The 20,712-nt window shown below is 38.8% G+C and overlaps 1 protein-coding gene across 1 annotated transcript in view; it reads right to left on the bottom strand.

Moving 5' to 3' along the window:
- The window catches only part of LOC124606627 (chitobiosyldiphosphodolichol beta-mannosyltransferase), a 98,162-nt gene that overhangs the window by 36,704 nt on the left and 40,746 nt on the right, over positions 1 to 20,712 (bottom strand). The window contains exons 2-3 of the mRNA XM_047138623.1: positions 18,408 to 18,750; positions 3,362 to 3,621 (exon numbers count right to left, since the gene is read on the bottom strand). Of these exons, the coding sequence (XP_046994579.1) occupies positions 3,362 to 3,621; positions 18,408 to 18,750 (603 nt within the window). The remainder of the gene's footprint in view (positions 1 to 3,361; positions 3,622 to 18,407; positions 18,751 to 20,712) is intronic.

Raw genomic sequence — 20,712 nt, 5'->3', positions numbered from 1 at the left:
GAAGGCCTTATCTACAAATTTCTCCGCATCATACCCTGCAGAACAATGGCTCAACTGATCAACAGCATGCTAAGTGATCGGAAGTTCCAGGTAATCACTGGAAGCAACATAAGTAAGGAGAGGAAGTTGAACAACGGATTGCCTCAAGGATCAGTTCTCTCACCCTTATTGTTCAACTTTTATCTATCTGATCCACCTGACACTTCGTCCAGAAAATACTGCTATGTCGATGATCTGGCTCTAGCCATAAAACACCAGGAAATGAAAACAACAGAAAAGATTCTAGCCAATGACTTCTCTGCATTAGATAATTATTTCAGAATCTGGAGACTCCAACCCAGTGTGAGTAAAACAGAAGTGTGTTGCTTCCAACTAAATAACCGGTTGGCGAATGTAAAACTGGAAGTAGGTTTCAGAGACAGAATTCTTCGTCATAATTGGAACCCAAAATATCTTGGTGTCGTCCTGGATCATACACTATGCTTCAAACAACACCTTCTTAACTTAGCTCAAAAGTTGAGGACTCGAAACAACATCCTCCATAAGCTATGTGGAACTACCTGAAGATCTTCAGCTCTGGGCTTGGTGTACTCAAGTGCTGAGTATTGTGCACCTGTTTGGATGAACAGTCATCATACAAGGCTTGTTGATAACCAGCTAAATACGACAATGCGCATAATATCTGGCGCAATCAGATCTACTCCAGTTTATTGGCTTCCATTGTTAACCGGTATAATGCCTCCTGATCTACGCAGATGTACTGCCCTTATGAGAGAATTCCACAAGATCTCCAGGAATTCTAACCTACCCGTGCATAGCAACCTGCCACTTTTAAATCGCAAAAGACTGAAATCACGCCATCCGACTCTGTGCGATGCTGCTGACATGGTTGCTAAGGATTTCATACCTCTTGAAGAAGGGAAAGGTCGGTGGGAAGGAGTGACAGATGTGCACCTGCATAACATCTTCTCAGGTGCTAAACTTCCAATTAGATTCGACCTACCACGCAAGACCTGGACTACTCTCAACAGAATCCGTACCGGCCATGGCCGATGCAGGGATGCTCTCTTTAAGTGGAAGAAGCTGCCTGATCCAGGCTGTGACTGCGGGGCTCCATACCAGACTGTTCACCACATTGCCAGTGAATGCAGGATTCGAGCCTTTCATGGCGCCAAAGAGGACTTCCTGCTAGCAACTCCAGATGCAGTGCGCTGGATTGAAGGACTGGATATTCAGTTGTAAAGACAAACTTAAGTTTTTTGTGTGTCAATATGTATATATGTATATGTAATTTAATTTCATGGTATGTCTGTGTTAGCCATACGCTAAATAATAATAAATTGTAGATTCTGACTGCAATGGCCACTCAATTTGTCGATCTGTGCGCCCATTACTTTAGAACACTATTTGTAGGTGTAGGGTTACCCTTTAAATAAGGTTTGGAGCATTGTTTTAGCTACATTAAAAAACTATGGCAGCCGGCTCAGATGGTACAATTTAATGACAGTAGTACTCAAAAGTGATTCATATTTCTGTCAGCTTTCACTTTTGAGATGTTGTACTTTCGCATGTGTAAGGGGGCAGCAGCGATGGTTACTACAACGTGTGCTGCTGGTCTTCCACAGCATAAAAAAGGGCCACCATATTTTGTACGAATCAGTTCTGGGAAAATCCAATTATCAAACAGCATCCTCACCCAAAGGTGGCACCAAGATGGACTGTGAAAATATTGCGTCTGCACAACTGTATGATCTGGCAGCAGACTTGACAAGAATATGAGCACTTAATATGCTGGGAAAGTCTACGTAGTCACACAATGGCTTGAACCTGGTGGATTCTAGAGACTTTGCTTTTAAAGTCTCCCACGTACTGGTTAGCCTCAAAAGGTGATAATAGACAACCCAGTGCCATGGGACCAATTTGTTCATTATGTTTTCCAGCAAACAGGAAATAAGTTTTTATGAGAGCGCTTAAAGAATTCAGCGACAGTGAAACAATTGTCGAACTTTTCCATGATTAATTCCAAGTATTCAGAAATAGGGACTCTCATAATGCAGGAAAGAGGGAAATCACATTGAAACTGACCACAACGTTCACTGCCCAGTGCCACAACTGACTAAGGCAGTGTACAAAGTGCATGGAGTTACAAATGTGATGTTTTCAGTTCCCCACATATTCACTGAAAACGTGTTTCAGACATTTTGTTAACTGGCATGTAGGTGTGACAGTATTTTCAGTCTTAGAGGAATGCCTTCCTTGTATATCCCAGCATGGCCACATAGTTGTGGTAGCACACCTGTTCATGTCATAAAACTCTAAATGACCTTACCTGGCAAGAGTCACTAAATGAGAAGAGTCATCATCTTTCTCTCAGTCTCAGTTACAGGACTCACATCAATCTGTCTGCATGCAACATCATTCAAAAGTCTTCTTGTACCAGATGTCTGACACTAGGGCCATAGAGTTGTCCCGGCTGCAGAAAATTACAGTTTCCTTCTCCTCCCAAAGATTTTACCCACTATTATAATTGGCTATGGCAGTCTCAAACCCTGACTGCTGTTCAAGAACACATCTATGCCACCTCAATAAGATTTATATGGGTTATTGCATTTATTTTCAACAAGAACATCCTTAGACCTCGTTTTAGCTTGCTTCTATCACTACCTTGTCTCCTACCTCCCAAACTTCACGTAAGTTCTCCCGTTCACGTTCTGTGCAGTATGGAAAGTAGGAGACAAGATACTGATGGAAGTAAGGCTGTGAGGGTGGTTGATGAGCCATGCTTGGGTAAGACAGCGAAGTTGGTAGACCACTTGTCTGCAAAAGGCAAAGGACCCAGATTCAAGTCCCTGTCTGGCACACAATTTTAATTTCAGGAAGTTTAAAATCAGTAGACTCTCTGCTATGCAGTGAAAATTCATTATGTGACAGTGTCTTCACAATTACAACTAATACTCACAATAATACTGATAGTACACAAACTCTGCGTAATTCATTTACATATTTTCTCTGCCAATTAAATATGAGCTCTTAGCTGCTCTTTAAAGATACTATTCACAGAAAGCTTTCCATATACCTTGCACACGATCAGAAATAACGAAGACAAGTGAACAAAAAAACACCATATGTGCATGATGCGTGAGATCCAAAAGTCAGCCATAGTAGTATTAAATAATGCACTAAGACAAAAAGAGAAAATGTAAGACTTTCAGTTATGTTCACTATATTACATAACAAACAAAAATGTATATTTCATTTTGATGCAGATTTTAAATTTGTAAACAACCTGAATATTTCCACATAATTCCATTTTACCCGTATACAATTAACATTTCACTATAACTGCATGGTATTTATTTACCTTGTAGTGCAGACAACAATATAGAAAAGTCTTCGTCTTCTGTCCAGCTGGTGCTTGAGACTAATAATGCAGGGCGATCATGTCTGAGAAGTACTTTTCCGTCTTCAGTCATCTTCGTAAATGCTGTTGCAGCATTGACACAATCATCATTACTGCCAAAGACTGGATATATCTGAGCCAACTTTTGAAAGAGATTGTGTTTTTCAACATCCGTGATGGGACGAAAGTAGTGAGGAGGCCTATCATAGTGTGTTGTTGCCCTAAGAAAAGAATAAGATCTGTTACTTTAATTACACAATTCTGTACTTGCTACATTAATATACAAACGAAAGCATTTACTACTAACATAACAAAAAATAGGTGTCATTTACAGTTGAGTGTTTAGTTAATCTCGAAGTAACATTTAGTCATTTTATTTCGCTGCTTGAGTGACCGAGGTGAGAAACAACAAGAAGCAGGAACTATGCTTTTCCCTGATTGTGCTCATGTGAAAATCACCTTAAATATTATATGAATTGTGATACCTCTAAAGGACCTTCTTTTTTGGGGGGGGGGGGGGACATGTACAGAATGAAACCAATGAAAAAAATGACATTAAACAATATTACTTAGTAATTACCACGTAATCCTTCATCATGCAAAGAAAAAAACCGAACCATACAAGAAAGAAAGCACAATTTAAATGCAAGCAAGATACAAGATTTGAAAGTCTAGAAGTGGCAGAGACAGAAATTGGTAATTTAGACATAATGAAGATGCAATAGGGATTACAAGCATTGATGAAATGAAGAGACACATGGCAAAGAAAAGGAAGGATGGAGCTAATTGTGTAACAAAAGAAAAGTACAAAGAAAGTGAGACATAAATAAATGTTATGAATGGGGAAAACACAGCATATAAGATGCTGCAGATTATGGAGAGCTGATGATCTGGTGGAAAAGTATTTAGAGACTGTTTTTTCACATTCACCTCATAGTAGCTCTCCCTTTGATTAAGTTGATCATGACAGTAGCTGGGTTGGCATCGGTAATAATACAAGAGTTCATTTGACAAGTTTTACAGCAAAGGCAGTTAGGAAGACATGAATGATCTTGCAAGTAAACTCTGTGAAGAGGAGATGCATTCTGACCAGAGTGTCATGGAGATTTGGAGGGTTACAGAAATTTGCATTTCATGGAGAATGCCTTCTGAAAATCACTGTCAGGGAAGTGGTTGATGCATTCCAGCACAGTATAACTTTGTCATAACATGCACACTTCTTTCTTGCTGTTGGAATAAATAAATAATTATTGTGATGGCCAAAATAAAGAAAAACATTTTCTCATAAAATAGGCTGTTGTCAAAAAAAACACCATGCCTGTACATCTCAGGGTATTCAATAAGAACAATGACTATGAAATAAAGGGGTCCATATTTGGATCCAATCCGAATATAGTTTTAATCTGTCAAAAAGTTTCCATACGAAGTGCTATATGATACAAAGTGAAATATTCATCCTCGAATGCTGTTATTTGGTGGAAGTAATAAGTACTGGAATATAGAGTTGGCCATCAGTAAGACACCAATCAACATCAAAGATGATATGAATGTCTGTATCGGATTCAGAAAAGAGCCTACTTCCCAAAACTTGTAAAAATCCTTCCCTGATCAAATCATAAAAAGAATGGCATAAGAAGGGATTCAGCATGCCTCTTGTGTTTGTATATGTGGCCTCTTTGTATGCCTATTCCTCAAAGGTGACACAGTTACTGACAAATAATAGTCCTTAATTGGTTTCTTGCTCACTAATAACCACTCTCCCTTCAATTATCAGGGGCATGGCGTGTCTCCTGGATGGATTTTTGCCAAATACTTTAATAGTCGATTCCACCAACCATTTTTTGCATTTTGCCACAAGAAAGAAACCCTGCTTATGCAAACTAGTACTTTAGTAACTTTTGTGATAGTCCTGCTTTCCACATAGACATAAAAATCCATATCAAGTCTACCAGACTGTGTCTCATTGGCCAATGCTTTTCATTAAAGGTTTTTAGTCCACCTCCTGGGCATCCAGGGAACATATGCAATGCAACTGTCTTGCTACTTCAGTCCTAGTAATGAGGTTTTTTACGTAGTCATCCTGAGAATCAGTTGAAATGGGAACATTGTATACACTGTTGTTTCAGCCTCTCACCAGAAAGAATTGTAAGAAGCCTGTAGAGTCTTGCTTCAGTATGTTATATGCAAATGTCATAGTAGGCAGTATTGTATCACAATCTTTCAGTTCGATACCAGCATTTATTGAGAGCATATCTGTCAACATCTCATTAAAGCATTACGTGAGGCCACTGATCCGTGGATGTCACACAATCGTCACCATGATGTGAAGTTGCCTCTGGTACTAGTCTTAGCTGGAAAATTTTTCCACAATCGCAGATCATCATACGGGGTACTCTATGCTTCAAAATAATGTCTGTTACAGGAAACCTTGCAATTTCCAGAGCTTCAGCAGTTGACACAACTTTAGTTCCAGGGTAGCATGTGAGGTAGGCTGTGCAGATTGATATCTGTTGATTCAGGATTTTGTTGACTTTAAGGACTTCCCAAAGAAATCCATTCCAATCTTGTGGAAAGGTGGTGGTGCTGCTGCTGATGGAAATGGTATCAGATTCCCTGAAGGTAATTGCAGCACATGCTTCTGTCACTGGCATTCCTTACAGTGACTCACATAGTGTCCAACAAATCAACAGAGACTTGGTCATGAATACCAGTTTATCATATGTTGGATTGTTGTGGAAATACTTTAGGATAGCTGGCTGTATATGACATGGAAAGATTAGCAACCATTTGCACCCCATAAGATCATAATACCTCTAATCCTGTTTATTAATTGGAATTCCCCTTTGGTCCACTCTTCCTCCAAAGGTTTTATAGTTTTGAGTAATGCTGGATCTTCCATCTCTTCAGCAGCAATGACATTTAATGCAGTAATGGCTAATATTTCGTCCATGTTACTGTATGTCACAAAAAGGGTTCCCTGAAAGGTAGCTGGCATCATTGTACATGCAGCTGCTTTGTATGCCACTGTGACAACTTATGCCTGAAGTCACAGAACCCTTCTTAACAGTCAACTTGATAGATCCTTCAGCTAGTGTGCTAGCACAGAGAATTGTGGTTCATCATAATAGGGAATAGTTTACAAAAGAAATATGGCCAAAACATGTTGATGGGCCACACAAATGCAAGGCACACTTTCTCAGTTGTAGAGTTGTTCATCTCAGACTTGGAGAGTACCCTGCAAGCACAAATTACGACCTTTTCAGCGCCTACCTCAATTTGTACTAGAACTGCACCTATCGAAAAACAATCAAAGAGAAGTTCTGTCTCAGCATTCTCATCATACAATGCTAAGACTGGTGAAGATGCTAGCACCTCCTTAAAAACAAGCAAATATATTTTTTTAACACCGTTCCAAGAAAATTGGCCATCTCCCTGTAGTTCTTGTAAGGGACATGCCTTGGTATACAGGTCTTTTATCAGTAGCCCATAGCACAAGCATATTCCAAGAAAACTTCTCACATTATGAATCTGTCAAGGATTCAGACAGTCCAAACAACATAACTTAGAACTCACAGAGGCCATCATGCATTACAGGGGCAATCTTTCCTCAGTCAGCTCTGTCAACCTTGATTTTCCAGCAGTCCATCTCTGCATAGCCATACTCAAGAAATACTTCAGTTCTTTCAACCACTCTTGGGTGCCATCAATGTGTGGCACAAATAGAGATCTTTTGTTGTGATTTGTGATTTTGTTCAGCCATCAGTAGTCAATGCAAAAACACCATTTTCCACAAGGACCACTGGAGAGAACCAAGGACTCTCTGAAGGTTCGTCATCCTTTAGCAACTTCTCCACTTCATCTTGAATTACGTGTTGTTCAGCTGGTGACACACTATATGAGCACTGGTTGGTTAGTTAGTTAGTAACATGTTCCATGGATCATTTTGCATGATGGATCGTAATGATGCGGAACAAGTCATTAAACATTCACAACACGCATTAACTTGTACATACGATTACACGAGAAAAAAAAGATATACAGATGTGAGTTAGTAGTTCCTGCCTACCACCTTTTACACATTACAATGATAGAAATTCTTCTAAAGAACAGGAGTTGTCAACAAGACACTTTACCTGTATATTATCAAATTTTATTTTGTCATCCGTCAGACATTTTATATCTCTGGGTAAATGATCAAAAATTTTTGTTGCAGCATTAGGTACCCCTTTTTGTGCTAAAGTCGACCTTAACATGGAGTAATAAATGTCATTCTTCCTTTTAGTATTGTAATTATGTACCTCATTGTTTCTCCTGAACTGTAGTGGATTATTTACAACAAACTTCACATATATGTGGATGCCCAACTCCTTAAACAGATCTCTACAAGATGATCATGGGTGAGCACCACATATTATTCTCACAGCACATTTTTGCGCAATGAAGACTTTCTTTCTTAAAGATGAGTTACCCCAGAACATTATTCCATACGACATTATTGAATGAAAATACGCAAAATATGTTGGCTTACTGATTTGTCACTCCCAAGATCTGCAATGATTCTAAGCACAAATGTGGCTGAACTAAGTTGTTTTTGGAGTTTCAATATACGAGGGTTGTACCAAAAGTAAGGTTCGCATATTTTTTACAAATAGAAAACACTGTTTATTGTTATTAATTTATACACCATTGAAAAGCTTACATTTTTGTCTACTTTTCAACATAGTCTCCATTTTTTTCGACACACTTTTGAAGATGGTGCTCCAGCTTTTGTATTCCTAAGTCAAAGAAGTCTCCTGCCAACAACCCACTGAGGAAGTGTGTGACCTCTGCTTGAACTTCATCATCGCTCTTGAAGCGTTTGCCACTAAGTGTTCCTTTAGCTTGGGGAAGAGGTAATAATTGCTGGGGGCTAAGTCCGGGCTGTACGGGGGATGGGGCATAACGGTCCACCCAAATTTCTTCAAAAGCTCCTGTGTTCAATGAGTGACGTGTGGTCAAGCATTGTCATGAAGAAGCATTACTCCCTCCTTCAGTCGTCCTCTCCAGCGATTCTGGATTGCTCGCTGGAGTTTGGTCAATGTTTCACAATATCTGTCAGAGGTTGTCGTCGTCCCAGGTTGCATGAAATCGATGAGGAGTGCCCCCTTCCAATCCCAAAACACAGTAGCCATAACCTTTCCTGCCAACTGTTTTTGTTTGGATTTCTTTGGTGGCGGTGAACTGGAGTGACGCCACTGACAAGATTGTTGTATTGTTTCGGGAGTGTAATGAAACACCCACGTTTCATCTCCTGTGACGATGGGGTCCAACAACTTCTCCTTGTTTCCCTCCCCCACGCATTGTTGAAGAAACTTCTGAGCACAGTTGAGGTGTTGCTCCTAGTGCTCGTCAGTCAGCTTCTGGGGGATCCAGCGAGCACACACATTGCGATAATCCAGCGTGTCTGTTAAAGTTCTTTCAATTGTGCCATGGGAAGCTTCAGGAATGCATTCAAAAAGTTCACGGACAGGGACCCTCTGATCTTTGAGCAGCTCAGTGTTGATCTTCTGGACAATCGCATACGAAACTGGCGGTCTTCCACTCCGTTCTTCATCGTGAACTTCCGTGCGAGCCTCAGCAAAAGCCATGCATCATTTGCAGACGTGCTGAATGGACATGCACTCTTCACCATAAACCTCAGTCAGTTGCTGATGAATCTCCACAGGCGGTAACTTCCTTGCGTGGAGAAACTGGATTACTGCTCGGACCTCGCGCTTGGCGAAAGTGGCGATCAACACTTCCATCTCTGACAGCCGCCAAGTCAACACTGAGCGAATTGCGGATGGGCGGGCTCGAGAGTGGGGGAATCACTGTGCGTGGCACTGTTGTCGGATTTAACCTAGCACCTTCCGTCGAGGCTGTAGCTCATTGGGAACCTTACTTTTGGTACAACCCTTATAATTTTTTTTCCCCCAGTTTAAATTCTCATCAGTATGGACCGCTAAGAATTTTTGAAGTTTCCACCCTATTTATTATATCCTCACCATGTGTTACACATAGTACTGGTGTAGTACCTCTAGATGCGCAGAGCTGAATATGTTGCATCTTTTTAAAACTGAGGGTGAGACCATTCGCAGAAAACCAGTCAATGATACTTTTAATAACTTTGTTTATCATTTCTTCTGTTTCTATATGTATGCTTGGATCGATTACAATACTAGTGTCATCTGAAAAAAGAACTAATGCTGCTTCTATACTAGACGGAAGATCGTTTACATATTTGGTGGATGATCCCCAGTGCTGATATGGTGTTTTACCACAGGCCACTTGGTATGCCTTTTCTTCACTCTGGATTTGAAAGAATCCACAAGTTGGTGCAGAGTGGCTACACCCTATGTTGACATAGTTCCTCAGTCAGGTCAGACAGTAGCTACCAGTTCAATAGTAATTTACTCCATTGCATTGCCTGTAGTGGTAGTGAAGATTGCACTGGTTCGACAGCTCCTCTGTGAATATATTTAGGGGTGAGTTGTGGTTGCTCTTGATAATTGGAAACCCAAATTTCCCCTTGGGCAGCTGCACTGCTTATGATCATTGGCAGTGTGTACATTGTGTTTGTGAACCTGAGTAGCATTTCGCAATCGACAAAAGCTTCATAGTTTAACTGAGTGTCTAAACTGATGACTGGAACTTATCTTGTTGATGAAGGTAGGATAGCAATGTCTGCAATAGCAAACAACCACCTAGAGCAATATTTCTTATGTATGCTTGTTGGAATAGTTTCATCAATCTCGAGCTCTGACCTTTCACAGTCTATGCCTGCTTGTGACCCCTGCAAGAAGTCTCATCTGAGAATAACATTATGACTACATTCTGTTAAACTGACAAATACCAAGGGCTGTGCTCTGTCTTAGTAGTTATTCTTGCAATATAAGAACTTGTTGGTTGGATCTGTTCCCATCTGTGCTCTTCAGCATAATCACTTCCTAATAAGTAATGTAGTCTTTTTTAGTTGGTGGTGATAAGCATTCCACATTACAGAAAATTACACTAACCCAGTCTGGACAGGTTGGCCATTGATGATGATGATGATGATGATGATGATGATGACGATGATGATGATGTCAAAGAGACTTCCCACATGGATTTACATCTGTGGCAATCTCACTTCCATACATAATCACCTCGCTTATTTTCCTACAGTTAGTAGCAAGGCGAGATGCTGGTATCCCAGTACGGCGATGGAAACAGCTACAGCACACTGGAAAGTGATCTCGTCCAGGGTATGGCAATGGGCTTCATTTCACAGGTCGACAATAATCATGTGGAGTCGGTGTGAACAGAGCTGCTATGATGGTAGATATCTGACAGCACAACAGTTGTTGAACACTCATCTCTCTCTGCAACAAAGTACAGAGTGTCCAGTGTGTTCATAGTTGAAATATACTGTAGCGTTATGCTCCATCCTACAAATGTCTGTTCAAATGTGTGTTCTTCTGTGTGCATTTCAGATGCTGGGTTGTCATTTAACAGCTGCAGAATGAGTCCAAGTTTGCCATGACGATTATTCGCAACATGTTCAACTGGTGGTTGAGACTGGTACCAAAGGTTGATACCATTTTTCTTTACCACCGTCTATTATCTCCCAACATATGAGATCAACACTCATTGTCGCTATCTGTTATGTGCTCAGTCTGACATTCTAGCTGCCACAGATCGCTGTATCTCTTCTCTTAGTACTTGGCATATGAGAGATGAGGTCATGGTGGTCTTCTTCATCCGCCACAAAGACCACATCCAGGAGTCTGTGTAGCCCTTTCATCCAACTCTTTTTGTGTTGCATTTCCTCAATGTGGTGGTACCACTTGATAAATTCCTCTGTTCTTGTGACATCTCCCAGAAGAGCTTGGTACAAGTCCTCAGTGGCTTATTTCCTCAAGTGTGAGATTTTGTTAGCTTCTGTCATATTTGGATTCAAAATGAGGCACAGGACCAAAACTTTATGTACGTAAGATTGTGTTGTTTCCCTACGGCACTGGGCCCTGTTCTTCTGTATTTCACAAAAAGGATTCCTTGAAAGGCAGTTGGTGTCCCTGTGTATGCATCCACTTTTGTATGTCACTGTGACTTTGTATTCCTGAAGCATATTGCAGCTGCTGATTGTCAGCAAATGTCTTCAGTTTAGTCTGGAAATTGTCCAGATATTGAGGATGCTCTTCAAAGTTCTCAAACCACTGCTGGGCTCTGCTATCCAAATAAAAGTACACATCTGCCAAACACACCAGGTCATGCCACTCACTGTACTTGGTAACTAAGGTGAATCCTTTCCTCCATTTCTTCAAGTCCTGGCCAGTGTCTACAGAAAACAATGATAGATGCCTGATGTGCAGCTGGCTTACTGCTGTTTAGGAATCCATTGGTCTCCTGAATATATGGACCTGTGGAATGATGTACTGCTTGTAATGTAGTTCCTGTCCATGTGGGCAACATCTTTTACAATGCCTAAGTAGAGTCATGGTGGTGCAGATGATTTTTATCACTGAAAGCACATTTATTACGGCCACCAATGTACACACACAGAAAACAACTGCCTCCCAGGTGGAGTATGCTGCTATTTACATAAACATTCCAAAATATGCAAACAATTCAAAAATAAGAAATTTTGAGAACCTCCTAGAAATAATACATACTAAATAACAAATATTTTCTGGTGATCAGATTTGAACTGACATCCTGCAGCACACTGGCCAACAATGCCAGCCATTCCTAGACATTGCATGCAGCACAGCTCATGACAATATAAAGTACGACCCCCTTGATGTACCATTAAATAATTGGTGAAGACAGAAGATAAAGTAACCACTGATCTGTTCATTGTACTTTATTAGGTAGTCACACCGAGAAAGATTGCATTTCAAATAAGCAGTAACATGAATAAGATATAATTCAGTATTATGCTAGATTGTCCACAGCTCGTGTCTCATGGTAGCATTCTCACTTCCCAAGAATGGGGACCCAGGTTCAATTCCCGGTGTGGTCAGGGATTTTCACCTGCCCCAAGATGACTGGGTGTTGTTGTGTTGTCTTCATCGTTATCATCATCATCATCATCATCATCATCATCATCATCATCATCATCATCATCATTTCATCACCATTACAGTTGGAAGGAGCCAACGGCAAACCATCTCCATTAGGACCTTGCCTAGTACGGCAGTGCGGGTCTCCCGCATCGTTCCCCTACGCTCTGTCAAGAAGCTTGGGACTTCATCTCCATTTCCATTGGGCTAAATCTGGCCAATATTTTTACAGTATATAAGTAACAGTTGTTGCATACTACATAAAAAAGGTCATTCAGAAAGCATTGAAAATTTATACAAAAATGTGGCTGATCTTTTGTTTCCAACACACACCACATACACTGTTTAAGGATAACACAGTGGCCAAAATGTAACAAAATTCTTTTATCGTATATTTCAACACCAAGTTACAAAATTGGTATCATGACCAGTTTTAACTTCTTAGCAAGAAATCAATAAATATTCTGAATACATTACACAGTAATTCACTGACTGAACAAGCCAAAAGGGCACCTCTCCTGGCCTGTTCAGATGACACGTTACATAGCAATGGATTCAAAACAACTGATGATGATTTACTAAGAAGTTGAAACCAGTCATGATACTATTCATATGATGCAATGCCCAGAAATGCAATAAAATAATTTCATTTGTTTCCTGTTTCCTGTAAGATGTGAGTGTGATTGTAACACACATGACAATGAATTTTCGGACAGACGTATAAATTGTTAAGTTCACAGTAAATTTCACTTTTTATGGTCAGAAATATTTTACCTGTGCTATTCAGAACAGACTTTTTGCCCTCTATGGCACATGTATTTCTAAGGAAGCCAGTTTCTTGACCTGAACATTTAATGTTTATTGATGGGCACACATATGTTCTTGAGAGTCTACTATCAGCAATTCACTGAAAGAAATGGTGAACCACAATTAAACAGAGCTAGCATGTCATAGATCTATGGAAACAGAAGCCGCAGCTACATGAGTGTGACGGTGGCAAAATCTCCATGGGGCGGGTGGGGGGCGGGAGGGGGGGGGGGGCAGGATATTACACAATAGACTGAAATTAAAGAGCTCAGAGTGACTAACCATTCTCATTTTCCAATAAAATAATGGAAATTCAAATGAACTTACTCATTTGCAACTAATGAGCTCTGATTTTAGGAGTCATCAAGAAGTTCCACTCACAACACAATCACAGATATCAACAGCTTCAAAGCTACATTTCCTCATCTTCCTTGCTCTATAGAGAAGTGCTCGTGCCACTATTCCAATCTAGAACAACGGGCACTGGCATTCTGTCATGCCTTTTCATGTTATAAAATCCAACGTAACCTGTAGAGTTTATACCTAGTTCTACACCTATATTCTGCAAACCACTGAAAAGTGCATGGCAAAGAGTACATCCTACTGTACCAATTAATAAGGTTTCTTCCCATTCCATTCACATACTGAGTACAAGATGAAAGATTGTTTAAATTCCTCTGTGTGTGCTATAATTAATCCAATCTTGTCCTCAAGATCCCTATGTGAACGATAAGTACACGGTTGTATATATTCCTAGAATCATCATTTAAAGCCAGTTATTGAAATATTGTAAGTAGGTTTTTTGGGATGGTTTACATCTATCTTCAAGAGCCCGCCAGTTCAGTTTCTTCAGCATCTCTGTGACACTCTCCTTGGGTCAAACAAATGCATGACGAGTCATGCTGCCCTTCGCTGTACATGTTCAATATATCCAGTTAGTTTTATTTGGCGTGGGTCCCACATACATGAACAATATCCCAGAATGGGATGCATGAGTGATTTGTAAGTAATCTCTTCTGCAAACTTATTGTATTTTGCCAGTATTCTACCAATTAACTGACATCTACCATCTGCTTTACCAACGACTAATCCTAAGTGATCATTCCATTTCACATCCCCACAATGTGTTACACCCAAGTGTTTACAGAAGTTGGCCAATTTCAACTGTGACTCACTGATACTGTAGTCATAGGATTTTTTTTATTTTTTTTAATTTTTTTTCCATTTTGTGAAGTGGACAATTTTATACCTAACATTTAAAGCAAGTTGCCAATCTTTGTGCCACTTTGAAATCTTGTCAAGATCTGTCTGAATATTTATGCAGCTTCTTTAACACAGTAGTTCACTATAGATGACTGTGTCACCTGCAAAATGCCTGACATTACTATTAATATTGTCTGCAACGTTATTAATAAACAACATGAATAGAAATTGTCCAAACACACTTCCCCTGAGCACACTCAAAGTTATTTCTGCATCTGATGATGACTCTCCATCCAAGATAACATGCTGCATTCATCCTACCAAAGATTCCTCAGTCCAGTCACGAATTTCACTTGCTACCCCATATGAGTGACCTTGTGACAGTAAGCGTAATTGTGGTAGTAAGTCAAATGCTTTTCAGAAATCCAAGAAATACTGCATCCATTTGACTTCCTTGATCCGTAGCTTTCAGTATGTCTTGTGAGAAAAGTGTAAGTTGGGTTTTACATGATTGATGTTTCCAGAATTCATGCTGGCTGGCATGGAGGAGGTCATTCTGTTTGAGGTACCTCATAATGAGCTCATAATATGTTTTAAGAATCTACAACAAATTGATGTCAAGGATATTCATCAGTAGTTTCATAGATCAGTCCTACTAGCCTTCTTGTAAACTGGTGTGACCTGTGCTTTCTTCCAACTAGTGGGCACAGTGTTTATGTACAAGGGACATATAACAGATTGCAGTTAGAAGAGGGGTTAACTCAGTTGCAAATTCAGCATAGAAACTGGAATCTGTCCAATTTTAATGATTTCAGCTGTTTTCAACACTACCCTTTGACATTCCACCTTCTTTGCAAAAAGATTATGGTTCAATACCCTGTCAACAAGGAAGTCATTACAGATGACACATACTTGTGTCCCCTTTGTCTTTGCTGTATTTTATTTATTTATTATTATTTCATCCAACAACATCACACAATTATCCTCGTCTAAAAAAAAAAAAAAAAAAAGGGGGGGGGGGAGGGGGGCCTACTGAAACATGACAAAGGAGGAGCTGAGTACTCTACTCTTAAATTAATGCAGAGAGTGCCAGAAATTAATTTCACATTTTGAATGCAATAGAAAGCAATCAAACCTCATTCATTTTTAAATAGTATATAAGCTGTTTGAAACACTTTTAAAGATCCTATCATTCATAGCCTGCTGTTACTGATCGCAAATAACTGAAACCCACAGCAGAAATCATCTACAGTGTTGTGGTTCACTGGGAGTGGAATGGCAGCATGTTTCTTGTATTGCTTCCTTTAGTTGCCCAACAGTTCCACAGTATTGTGCAAAAATGATGCTTTAGGTACTCCATGAGACAAAAATGTTACATTATCAAAGTGGATGACTAGATAACCCAAACCACAGCCGTCACCATGTGAACACCTAGATGAACAGTGAACATTAATCGCAAATTTTAAAGTGAAGAATGCAGTCAGCTGTGACACTATTCTACTGAAATCACACACTGTCTCATTGTCTATCTGACCTGGACCACAGGAGATTCAAGCCCCACCTTGTTGAGCTACAGATTATTTCTCACACTATGATCTCAAACTCAAAGATTAGTTTCATTGTGGAATGTTGTGAGGGCAGTTTTCACCGAATGATAATTTTAATGGATCAAACTGTCAAAGATTGTTTTGATGGTGAACTAGTAACTGTCATGTTCAACAGCCACAATAGAACTCTCTTTTGATCACAATTGGTGCCAGTTAATGAAATCTAAAATATCTGAGGAGTGCACCATGTGTTGCCATCACAGATTCATTTTTCTCAAAAGACATTTTGACATGGATACCTACTCTTGGCATCCAGCTGGAAACAACATAATTCTAAATGTTTGTGTTAATTCTGCCTTAGCCTGGTCAAACAATCAAAAAGTCAAATACACCATACTGTATTTGTGTGGCCATAGTGTCTGTAGTTGCTTTATAATTCATGAGGGTATTTTTGATCTGTCGTTGCAACTACAAAATGCGTGATTTTTTCCAGATCGAAAAAACAGTTCATTAAGAACAGGTTGTTTTGTACTTATGGTGATTTTTCGGCTGCTTTCTCGCTTACATCGGGAAGTGCCATCTACTAGTACATTGATGTTTTTCTGTGTTAGACACTGATAATTTTCATCTACTTCTTAGATGTTCTGCAGCACTATGCATTTCTCACAACAAACTTTTATGCTCACCGCTGTATTCTGTTTGTTTTCGTACTTCAAGTATGTGTTGTTGTTTGTCTTTTGTAGTGTTGTCAACATAACCTTTCCACTACTTTGTCTCTGATCTACAAATATTCTTTTTTAAATTAGATTATTGTATATTTGTAATTCTATTTAAAAGTATGTTTCTGTGTATTTATATACAGAGGAGAAGGTGAGGAGCAAGAGGTGAAATGAAACTGTGAATGGAGAGGGGGGGGGGGGGGGGAGGGGAATGGGAGGGGTGAAGGATGAAAAAGGCTCTTTTCTTTTGCATGTGATTTCATCAATTATTCTATATAGAGTCTGGTTTCCAATATTTATCTGGTCATTGAGCAACTGTTTATTTTGTGTTAATGCTTTTTGTATGTGGAAATTTTCTTGGAAAGGAAGGAGGTGTCTGTCTTTACTGATTTTTATGATATTCACATCATTTCCAATATTGCTTGGTCTATGGTGGTCTATCCATCCTTCACCCCCTCCCACTCTCCCACAACCCGCCCCCCCACTCCTCCCACAACCCCCCCTCCCCCCACCATCCCTCCCTCACAGTTTCATTTCACTTCTCGCTCCTCACTTTCTCCTCTAACACACACTCCATCACACTGCTATATACTTATGTCCACTCATCATGGTTTCTCCTTAAAAAATGAAATCTCCATCGCTATTCCTTCTCTACTCTTACACAGTATATAAATACACAGAAACATACTTAAATAGAATAACAAACACACAATAATCTAATTTAAAAAAGAATATTTGTAGGTCACAGACAAAGTAGTGGAAATGTTATGTTGGCAACACTACAGAAAACAAACTTCAACACATACTTTAAGTACGAAAACAAACAGAATACAGTGGTGTGCATAAACGTGTGTTGTGAGAAGTGCATAGTGCTGCAGAACATCTAAAAAGTAGAAGAAAATTATCAGTGTGTCACACAGAAAAACAACAATATGCTAGTATACGGCATTTCCCGATGTAAGTGAGAAAGCAGCCAAAAAATCACCATAAGTACAAACCAACCTATTCATAACGAACTGTTTTCCAATTTAAAAAGCAAATCAAAATATAAATAAACTTAATTACAGACCACTGATGATGCTTTACCTCAATAAAGCGATACACGTCTGGTGAAAAAAATCGGATCAAAAATGAACACGACACTGTTTCTGTGTACTGCATATGATATGACAACAAGTTCACTCCAGTAAATATAAACTGCAATTATTCATTATTCCTTTACTGTTTAAGGTATGACTGCCTACAAACAGCAATTCTTAACTTTAAGTGTGGTTTCTATGAACAAAAAAAAAGTTTAGTAAGTTCTTCTCGTTGATGTCCTGTATTATTTATTTCTTAAATTGGATTTCAGATTACAATGACATAAATCATCTGATGATAGCCTTGAAAGCTGAGAATCAGTTCACAAAATAAATAAATATTGTGGAACATTACCAAATCTGTGTCTTCACTGTTAATCTACAAAACTTTTATTATTAATTGCCTTACAGACAGATAAAGTAATTTGTACAACAACTAAACTGGAAAGATGGTAACAGATACGGGAATGAATAACAGGTGGACACAGATTTATTTGAAAAGTAAGACCTCATCTAAACATAGAAGACCTGCAGCAATATTTACTCTGTATCAACATCATCATATTATGATCCAAGCAGAAAGCAGGACTTACATTATTCCCCAGTTTTCTTTGAGATCTGTCTTCATGGCAGCAGTGACACATATATTTCCATCTGATAATTTTCCATATGTTCTCTCAAATAATTCAGATACACGGACAAGCTTGTGGCTTTTTCCCAGGGTTAAGGCCATGATTGAATAACCATAGTTGTGCCAATCTATGACATAATTTGCCCTTACACACAGTGAATAAAACCAACAGACAGCTAGTGTTGGGACAGCAGGAGGATTCTGCACTAGGACATGATTGGAACGTTTCTTGAATAACAAAGCAAACAAAAGTGTCAGGCTCTGCCATATTACTTTCAAGGCATATAACACCATACGGGGACAATCTGAAAGTAAGGAAATAAGAATGAGCAAGAAAAGAATATTAGGTTAAAGAAAATGAAATTATCTAGTCACTGCAGAATTAAAAGCATACAAACACTAGTAATACTGTGAACATTATAACTTAGTGTAAAAGGAGGCTGTCAACTGGTATAGTAGTACAGAAATATTTTACTGTCCTGTTATCCGATGAAAATGTACAATACTTGTTAAAGATGTCTCCCAAAATGTAAAACAGCTGAGTTATTCCTCCCAAATTTTATATGAGTAACGACAATTACACTTTAGTGCAAACAGTCATGTAAGATTAGTTCACTATCAACTGCATTCTCTCTCTTCCTCACGATAAAGCAATAAAATGAATTCCCTATTGCATCACTAATACCAAACCACTCTCATTCTTTAAAATGACATAATATATCAAATACTAAGTAATTCAAATTATCGTCATCATTTGCATAACTTGTCAATGAAATAGCATATGCGAATGCTATGTGAGAAAATGGACCTCACAATTCAGCCATTCAGGCACAATATTCCTTAATTTTGAGTGAATGTTAACCCTTTTGGACCAGTGAAAAAATTGCCCATTTGTAAATGATAATTCTTTTTCAGGTGTTAAAAGTCTGTCCACTTGAAGATGTTTGATGGTTCTAGTCAACTATGACCTACACACAAAACACACGCATACACAAAAAAAACTAGAAGCAAGAAAAACAAAATTAATTATAAACACACAAAAATAACACTGTGAACAAAGGGCAAAATAAGTCATAAGTCACATAAAGAAAACGGTAAAGTGTGGTAATTAAAAGTATGGTAATTATCAGCATTATGGCACTTTCACCTGTGCCATTGTGAAAATTTGGTGTAGTAATGTTTCTTACTCAAAACATATCTCTTTACCCTACCTCCATTTAAAAAAAAGAAAGAGAGAGAGAGAGAGAGAGAGAGAGAGAGAGAGAGAGAGAGAGAAGAAGAAGGAGGAGGAGGAGGAGGAGGAGGAGAAGAAGAAGAATTACACACATTTCTGTTCAGTCATGTACATAATGTTAAGTGCCCAGTATCTATACACAAAACAATGGCAGTGAAATCAGTGTTGCAACACTGGCATATGAAGTGACATTCCTGTCTTCCTATATGAAGTAGTAATAAAAAGAGCTGCAGGATCCTAGACTAAGCACACTGTACAGCATTATGCACTGCAACACAGATGTACTTGCACAAAAAAAGATCATTAAAAAGTTCCTTCAACTATTTGCATATATAATGATTCAATCAACAGTCCAAAATCTAGTTAATTCCATAAAGAATGTTAGTATCTCACTTCCCACAGCTATCTCAAATGATGTTGCCAAAATTGAAAGTATAATAAAATAAGGGCAGAAAAATACATATTTACCTTTTGCTATCAACAAATACATAAATACCATCAAAAGAAGGATCTCTTTCTATCCAGCAAAAAAGGAAAGTATTTGTATAAAAATAAAACTCAGATGTCAGACGCACAGATATTTTTATTTCACAAAATAGCATGGATGCCATGACCACCATACTGTCACATTTTTAAATGTCACCCATGAGAAGTAGCAGAAATCTTTGTTCTATCTGTAAGAAAAGCAGTAATTTCAAATATGCCAATATTTTACAGTAATACTTTCCACAATGCTATTAATCAGTAAGACAATTTAACACATGTAGACAAGAAAACATTGAACAAACATTTAGTTACAAAATGACTGATGTTTAGAAAATTAATTATTTAACTCAGTAAACCTAAATTAGGTGTTCTCTAAGTAACATGAGACACTGACTTCTTAAGTAATAGAACCCAGTACGTTGTCCTCGATGGTCAGTGTTCATTGGAGGTGAGGGTATCATCTGGAGTGCACCAGGGAAGTGTGGTAGGTCCGCTGTTGTTTTCTGGCTACATAAATGATCTTTTGGATAGGGTGGATAGCAATGTG

This window comes from Schistocerca americana, chromosome 3, assembly GCF_021461395.2.
Source record: "Schistocerca americana isolate TAMUIC-IGC-003095 chromosome 3, iqSchAmer2.1, whole genome shotgun sequence".
Classification (NCBI taxonomy): Eukaryota; Metazoa; Arthropoda; class Insecta; order Orthoptera; family Acrididae; genus Schistocerca; species Schistocerca americana.
The sequence above is the reverse complement of the archived record's forward strand: the minus strand, read 5'-3'. Positions and strand labels throughout refer to the sequence as shown.